Genomic DNA, 8,042 nt, shown 5'->3' with positions numbered 1-8,042 from the left:
CCAGCTTCCCTGACCACTGAGGGGTAGGGAGGTGGTGTCTGGATCTTGGCCCGAAGCCAAGCCTGCCCAGTACATCCCCACAGGGCAGCTGGGGTCACCATCTGGGTGGCCGTCCCACCCTGTGCCCTCAGAGCCCACCCATCAGCCGTGTCCTCCCCTGGTCCCCCTGGGCTCAGACCCTCCAGGGAGCAGGGAGGGTGCCAGAAGATGGCCACTGGTCTGACTGGGGGCCTGAGGGATCTGGCCAGCTAGAGGTGAGTGATACAGAGTGACCCAGACACTCCCCCCATGCCCAGCAGTGGGGATGGCGGCGGCAGCAGGGCCTGGAGTGGCCTTTGGATATGAGCCGAGCGAGAGAACCCCCTTTATTGTGCACCCCTGGTGCAGGCACTTGACACCCAGGCTTCCCTGGGCCCCTCGAGGCAAGAGGTCACCCCCTTTCCAGGGCAGAGCCATACCCCCAACTCAGCTCTGGGCAGAGTCCCGTCTCCGAGGTTACTGGATCAGCTCCATCCTGGGACAAGGAAAGAGGACTGACCCGCAGACCAGAGCACCTCAGATCTCCGGCTGCAGGGCCACAACAGTGGGCAGAGGTAGAGAGCGGGCCAGGGTGCGGCGCACAAGTGTCCAAGTCCAAGTCCACACCCGCGTGTGCTGCCTGCCTTAGCGTCTTCAAGGCCAAACCACCCAGTCACCCCCAGCCTCAGGAGCCTGCTGCGGGTCACATATCCGAGGAGAAAGCCCGTGCTGGCGCTCATGTGGCTGCCCTTTCGCCCACTGGAGCCCCCAGTCTGAAACACCCCTCACGGCATCAGGAACTGAGGAGAGGGAAGGCAACAGCACGCCCGCCCCAGCGCCAGCTTCTTGCCAGGCATGGCTGCTGGCCCTTAGGCGCCCACAGATTCACATGCACCACATCACATGTGCCCTGACATATGAACACGAAGAGTGCACGCTCATCCACATGTGCCCACACACACCCACGGGTGAACACAAGGCTCCAGGCAGCTTTTCTCATTTGACACCTGGTGGTTGTCCGTGCCCAGCCTGGTGGCACATTGGCTCTGCCCCTCCTCTTAGACCTGTGGGTCTCAGCACTGACCAGGACAGCCCCCTACTTCCAGGCTGAGCAGCTCTAACCACTGAGACCTCTCCCTTTGAGTCTCCCAGGGTCCCGGCCCCAGCGTGTCCTCCAGAGAGCCCTGGGACAGAAAAGACCCCAAGATTGACGCTCCCCAATGGGTCGGCCTGGGACAGACAGGGGAACTCTGCAGGGGAACCCCTTTGGCATCCAGGACCCCACAGTCAGGTCCCAATGGAGAGCGCAGTAGCCAGAAGGGAGCAGGAGGACCAAGGTAGGCCCAGGGACACTTGTGCCCAGACTCCTACACATGGCAAGCACATGTACACACATGTTTGTGCATGCATACATGTGTGTAGATTATCCTGAAGGCGAGGGGTCCTAGGCCAGGAGTCAGTGACCATAGGAATGTGAGAGGTGCCTCTTGAGGAAATCGGACCAGCTGTGGAAGGGTGCAGGCCCAAGCCCCTCCACAGGCTCTTAGGGGCTGCTGGGCGGCACCTCACTGCTCAATCTCCAGGCTGCCAGGCGGCTTCGGTGGCTCTGGGGGCTTGAAGCTGAGGACTTCCTGGTAGGTGAGCTCTAGCAGGTGAAGGGAAAGGGTGAACCTGTGCCTCCCACAGCCCAGCCCCCCACCTGCTTGTCTGGCACCTGCCACCCAGCCCAGGCCCACCACCCTGTGACAGCAGCCTCAGCAGTCTGGGAGCCAGAACCTGCCCTGTGCCACTCCCCAACCCCACCCACCCCCAGCCTGTGCTGGACACCCGAACGCCCTTCCACACCTGACCAGTCTGGAGAGGAACCGGGGCATTTCCTGCCTCTGGGGAAGTGGAGCCTGCAGGCCCCTGGACCCACCCGCAGCCACTGCCATGCCCACCCTTCCACTCCTCCAGCGTGCGCTCCTTAGCCTCAACGCTCTCATCATACGGCTCGGCCTCTGGCTCATCCTCAGGGTCGTGGTACTGGCTGAAGTAGGCGTGGGCCAGTGCCTCGGCAGCACTGACCCTCTGGTCACTGTCCAGCACCAGCATCCTTCCAAGGAGGTCTATGGCTGCAGGGGACCCAGTGGCAGGGAGGAGAGGGTCAGCTCTGTATCCAGGGCCAGATATGGAGCCCAGTCTAGCCCCAGGGCCGTCCTCACCCAGGGGGTTGGCTCCATGGAAGATGCTGCTCAGGTCCTTCTGGGGCATGGGGGGCAGGGACTGGATGTATGTCCGGGCCTGGAGGGCACACGAGAACACCTGGGGAGGCTGCTCACTCTCTGCCTCCCTGGCCCCAAACTGGGGCTTCTCTTGGCAAGCCCCCAGACTCAATTCACTCCAACAGGCTAGGACAAGGGCACAGGCAGACCAGTGACTCTCTCCACATAGGGTCCGGTGACCAGCTCCTCACTGGGCCCCTAATGCCTGCAGGAGCTGGGTCCAAGTACACTCCCTCCACCCAGCCCAACCCCACTGCCCTGGCCAGGCACTGCTTGCTGGGCACCCAGCCCGCCCCCACTGCCCCGGCCAGGCACTGCTTGCTGGGCACCCAGCCCGCCCCCACTGCCCCGGCCAGGCACTGCTTGCTGGGCACCCAGCCCGCCCCCACTGCCCTGGCCAGGCACTGCTTGCTGGGGTCATGGTTTTGCACTCACTGTCCCTGGTGTCAGGAACATCTTCCCCCTTCTCCTGTTTCCCCTGCAGGGATTGGGCACCTGACGTAGTCTCTATCCCACCACATCCCATGTTCCCCATATCGTCCCCACATTTCCACACCACCCTCTCCCCGAGAGAGCCTGGGGACTCCACCAGCAGAGGGAGCTGCCAGCTGGCAGGCACCAACTCACGTGTTCCGAGGAGATCTTTGCCAGAACCTCGGGGCTGGGTGTGCCCACCACTTCCATGATGCGCTTCAGCTGGTCAATGTCTGCATCACTCAGGAAACACCCACGGGCCAGCCAAGGACCTCTCTTGGGCCCCCAGACCCAAAACTTTGGGGCGCTGCCCAGAGCCCGCTCTCCTAGAGCTGAGGATGGCCAGCCCAAAGTAGTATGGCATGGGGGGCAGAAGAGGCAAGACCCGCCAGAAGGGGCCAGTGCTGGTCCCTACCCTACAAGAGGGGCCCTGTTTGACCCTGCTCCCCAACCTGGGCCAAGGATACAGTCGCTTCCCGGGAAGAGGGCCTTGCCCTGGAGCAGCTCAGCCATGATGCAGCCCACGGACCAGATGTCCACTGTTTGAGGGCGAGGGGGCCTCCATCAGTGTGCCCACCCCACGTCCCTCCTCCAGGACACCCACAGTCACATCCAGGCCCTGAGACGGGCAGACCCCCTCCTCCGCCATACCCAACCCCCCTGGGCAGGGGGAGGCCTGTAGCTGCAGGGCCAGAGGAGGCCAGCACCCGTCATGCTCTAGCGGCCTCTGAAGGGCTGCCTTTGAATGTGGGTCCCACATTCTTGGGGACCTTGCCCGCCCCCCAAGACCTGGCATGCAGAACCAGTCCAGGGCCAGACGAGGCCCTCGGCCTTCGTCCCCCCAGGCCTTCCCCCTGCACCTGTCTGGTTGTAATGCATCCAGTTTAGCATGATCTCAGGTGCCCGGTACCAGCGCGTGGCCACGTAGCCGGTCATCTCCTCGTCTGCCTGGCGCGCCAGCCCGAAGTCCAGGATCTGGGGCGACCACGAGGTGTTCTCAAGCTCGTCACGGGCTTCGCCACCGCCCCGCCCACCCCTGCCCGCGGGCCTCACCCTGAGCTCACAGTCCTCGTTCACAGCCACGTTGCTGGGCTTCAGGTCCTGCAGGTCACGCGGAGCGTGAGCACAAGAGCCCGGGACGGAGCCCTGCTGGACCCGACCCTCACCCTGCGGTCGCACCTACCCGGTGGATGATCCCGGCCGAGTGGATGTACTGCGGGAGGGAGATCGTGGTGAGCGCCAGGCCCGGCCTGCTCGCCCCCCGCGAGGGAACCCGCGAAACCCAGGGCGCCCTACCTTTAGCCCGCGCAGCAGTTGGTAAACCAGGAACTGAACGTGCTCGTCGCTCAGCGCCTGGCACTTGACGATGTTGTTCAGGTCGGCGCCCATGAGGGTGGTCACCAAGTACCTGGGGCGGGGTCAGGGGGTCAGGACAGGGCCCCACCGCCGCTCCGCGAACGCGCTCCCCGCTGCCTCGCCCGCCCCGCCGCTCACACTTCGCTGAAGTCCTCGATGGACGTGGCCGGCGTGAAGACGTCCAGAAGCCCGATGACCTGGGTGGCAGGGGGCGTCAGGGCCGGGCGGCGAACCCCCGGCTGTGGTTCAACCCCCCCGGGCCCCGCCCCGCAGCGCCAGGCCGCGCCCCCCATGGCCACGCCCCCATCGCCAGAGCTCACCCACCCATTGGCTGCGCCCGCGGCCCCGCCCCTGGACGCGCCCTCCCGCCACGGCCCGCCCCCGGCTCACGTTCTCGTGCTTCAGGTGCTTGAGCAGCCGCAGCTCCCGGTACGTCCTGCGCGCGTGGATCAGCGACTGGAAGGGGCGCGACAGCTTCTTCACCGCCACCTTCTGGCGCAGCCGCGCGTCGTAGGCCGAACTGGAAGGCGGGCGAGTGAGGCGGCGCCGGGAGGGGTCCGAGGGCGGCCGCCCGCGCGCACACGCGCTCCCGTCCGCACGCGCGTGGACCCGGCGGCGCCGCTCTCGCCGCTTCTCTGTGGGGATGGGGCAGTGGAGCTTTTCCGCCCCGGCCCCGGCGCCGGCCCCGGCCCCGCCGCCCCAGCTCGGCCGCCCGCCTCGGGCCTACCCTCTCCGTGCTTGCTGGGAAGGAGCCCCTGGGGCTGGACCGCCATGCGTGTGTTCGCCCCTCAAGGTCCTGGACCTTCTCTGTCCCCTGACCCCACTGATTCCCACTCCCAACCAGGGGCCCCCATTCAAAGCGAGGCTGGGGGAGAGGCCCCCACCCAGCGTGGAAAAACACAGCAGGAAAACAGCCACTGGCATTCACCTGCAGCAGACCGGCCTCCCTCTGCCCCATAGACCCCATGGTGCCAGGAGGCTCATGGAGGGGGATTCTAGAGCCACCTCAAAGCCCCTGGACCCCCAGTGCCTCCGAATGTTCAAAATGCGGAGGGAAAGTTGGTCAGAGTGTTTATTGCATCATTATTTGGAACAAAACCTGGACAGAAGGTGATGTACAGCTGAGGGCGTGTGCTGGCCCCACAGAACAGCCCTTCGCCCAGCCCCACTTCCCAGAGGTCCAGACCCTCCACCCTGCACCAGCTTCCTGAGCGCACACTCCCTTTGCCAGTGACCCCTCATCCCACCCTCCCATGTCCCACTGCCCTCAGCCCTGCTAAAGGCAAGGCCTTTGCACAGCCTGTTCCCTCTCGCTGATTCTTGCCCCTTCTCTCCCTCCTACTTCTGTCTCTTGGGATCCTGTCCCAGAGGAAGTGGAGGCTGCGGCCACCCCCCATGCCCACACAGCGGGGAGCAGGGGCGGTTCCCGCTGGGTCTGGGATGCTCATGGGCCCAGGTCGAGGTGCCTGGGGCAGCCATGCTCCCAGCCTACGACCAGGGAAAGGTGGTTCTGAGGTGGTGAGGCGAGTGGCCCCGCATGTGGGGCAGCAGGTTCTTTTGGCCAATTGCATCTGTGCGGTCAGGTGACAGGAAATTGGCACCCGGTCCGCACCCTTGGCAGTGGAACTGAGAAAATGGGCCAGGGGTGCAAGGGGGGAGACCAGGCCTCACTCGGAGAACCGGACACCCCTCAGCAACTCCCAGAGTCCAGCTAGGCCCCGCCCTAGTTCCCTATGGCCACTCCCACACTGTCCCAGACCGTTTTCCTGCCCTTGAGGTCTCAGAGAGGAAGACAGATCTGTGCTGGCATGATGGCTAGCATGACCCACCTGCAGCTTCTGACGGAAGGCTAGGGACCACGCCAGAAGACAGCCTGTCCTGGGACCCCCAGCCCTGATGCTGGCTCCTGAGCTCCGAATCTGGTGGGCCTAGAGATCCCACTTCCAACCTACAAGTGCCTGGGACAACGCCCTGCTCTGGCTGCCTCTGCCTTCACGCCCCACCAGGACCCCCCAGTGGGCAGCAGCTAAGGGGCATTGGCCGTGGTGAGGACTCAGCTGCACCTCTCAAAGCCTGTACCCATGATCGGCCTCCCAGGCAACATGGAAGCTGAAACTTAGGACTCTTGGTAATAACCTCACCCTAAGCCCCTCCAACCCTGGCTGCCCTGGTAACAGAGGCCTTGGCCCAGTCGACCCCCCTCCCCCACCCAGATTCTGTCGTCTTCCTGGGCCCCAGGCCAGGTCCTCTGGCCCCAGGGCCTAAGTGGGGTTTGTGGTCTGAGGGGGAGCCTGAGGCCATCCCAGGGGGAGAGGTCTTGGCTTCCGGGAACGGGGCTTCCCTTTTCAGACAATAGCCCCCAGCCCGGGCGGGGGAGGGGCATCCGCTAGACCCCGGGGGCTGCCTGACCCGACTCAGTGGGTGCTCAGACATTTAGGGGCCCGGACATCAGGGTGGCTCGGGGCTCGGTCGCGTGGAGACCCACCCTCACGTCGGCTGTGACCCCCCAGGCCTCAGGCCTGGTGGGGGGCGGTCCGAATCGGGCGAGGCCGGAGGACCCCCTCCCTCCCGGTAACGGCGTCTGCTTGGAAAGTTTCTTTACGCCGCCCCCCCATTCATTCCTCAGATCCGCGCGGCGCCCGGGGGCGGAGGCAGGGCGAGGCCCCTCCCCACGCCGAGAACCTCGCGCGGGCTAGGAGGGGACGCGCTCTCCGGCCCGGCCCGGCCCCCACCCAGCACCCCCTGTGCCCCGCCCCTACCAGACGGAGCCGTAGGCGCCCGAGCCCACCGGGCGCAGCCCCTGCAGCCGCTGCGGCACCTCCCACACGGTCTTGTTCAGCTCCTGCCGGTAGAAGCCGGCGCGAGGGCCCGACATGTCCGGACCGGCCGCCGCTCCGCCCGGGGCCAGCCCCGCGCCCGCGCCCGAGCCGAGCCCGAGCCGAGCGGAGCGGAGCGGAGGGCGGCGGAGGCGGTGGCGGCGGGCGGGGCGGGGCTCCGGGGCGGGGCCGGGAGGCCCGGGCGGATTTCCCGGGCTGGGTGGCTGGGGCGTGGGGGGGTTCCCGAAGACAAATGCGCTGCTTCCTGCGCCTCGGAGGCGGCGGCGGAGCGGAAACCAGCCCTCCCCTTCCCGGGGGGGCGCCAAGGGCGGACACCTCCCTCCGGCTCTCACCTCCTGGGGGCCGCGCGCTTCTCCAGATTTGCGCCCGCGTCTGGGCTCGACCCGGGCTTCCCCACCCCGGCGGCGCCCTCCCCAACGAGGAAGAACCGTCAAAACCGAAGAAGCCTTGGGTGAACCATGGGAAGTATTTTTCATCAAGACAGAAATAAGAATAGCACCTCCCAAAGACTCGGCACTGGATAGGAAAATAAGCCGAAAGGCGTTGGGACAGGGCTGGCCTGGCTTTCTCACGCAGGATCTGCAGGCCTTGGTCTGCGGCGCGCCTCGGAGAACCTTCCAGGCCTCCTGCCCCGGCTCGCCCTGACCTCCCCTCTGGGAGAGGTGCGACCGCTGGACTGTCAGGACCAGGGACAGCGGCGTCACCGCGGGGCCTTCCTACCCACAAACAGCAGCCCCAAACGGATCCTTTTTGCTGCCCAGAACCTTTCCTCCTCCTTAGCTGCCACTTCTAGGAAGCCCACCCTGACTATCCCAGGTCCGAGGAGCCGCCTTTGGGTGCAGGGTCCTTGAAGTCAGCCCCGCGGGCGGCCAGGCGCGGGGGGCTGCCTCGGCGGGGAAGGGGGCAGCGCTCCACTCCTCGGCGTCTGTGCCGCGCCCGGGGCCGCACAGCTACTTTTATTCCCACTGGAAAGTGACCAGGGCTCGGAGGAGCATTGCCTCCTGGAGCACCGGTCACCGACCTCCGCCCTGGTGGAGCAGTGGGTGGGAGGCTTCGTGGCTGGGCGGCCCCCTCCAGCGAAGTGAGAAATCAG

General features: G+C 65.9%; 1 protein-coding gene across 1 annotated transcript; it reads right to left on the bottom strand.

Annotated features, from left to right (window-relative positions):
• Nucleotides 1-340: 340 nt before the first annotated feature.
• MAPK11 (mitogen-activated protein kinase 11) lies at nt 341-7,078 on the bottom strand. The gene is made up of 12 exons (XM_003905748.2): nt 6,872-7,078; nt 4,503-4,632; nt 4,251-4,309; nt 4,053-4,164; nt 3,940-3,969; nt 3,810-3,857; nt 3,617-3,731; nt 3,224-3,295; nt 2,910-2,989; nt 2,223-2,301; nt 1,959-2,132; nt 341-1,663 (listed from the first exon to the last, which is right to left on the bottom strand). Exons 1-12 carry the CDS (start codon nt 6,985-6,987, stop codon nt 1,584-1,586), a joined length of 1,095 nt encoding a protein of 364 aa, XP_003905797.1. The 5' UTR covers nt 6,988-7,078; the 3' UTR covers nt 341-1,583.
• Nucleotides 7,079-8,042: the final 964 nt, after the last annotated feature.

Source organism: Papio anubis, chromosome 16 (genome assembly GCF_008728515.1).
Source record: "Papio anubis isolate 15944 chromosome 16, Panubis1.0, whole genome shotgun sequence".
Classification (NCBI taxonomy): Eukaryota; Metazoa; Chordata; class Mammalia; order Primates; family Cercopithecidae; genus Papio; species Papio anubis.
The sequence above is the reverse complement of the archived record's forward strand: the minus strand, read 5'-3'. Positions and strand labels throughout refer to the sequence as shown.

Bases quoted from the DNA above. Each gene is read 5' to 3' on its own strand.
- MAPK11 (XM_003905748.2), bottom strand. From the start codon at position 6,987: ATGTCGGGCCCTCGCGCCGGCTTCTACCGGCAGGAGCTGAACAAGACC. The intron at 3,732-3,809 runs GTGAGGCCCGCG...TGGTCGCCCCAG, and splicing joins ACGAGGACTGTGAGCTCAGG to ATCCTGGACTTCGGGCTGGC. The intron at 2,133-2,222 runs GTGAGGACGGCC...GGTCCCCTGCAG, and splicing joins CCATGGAGCCAACCCCCTGG to CCATAGACCTCCTTGGAAGG.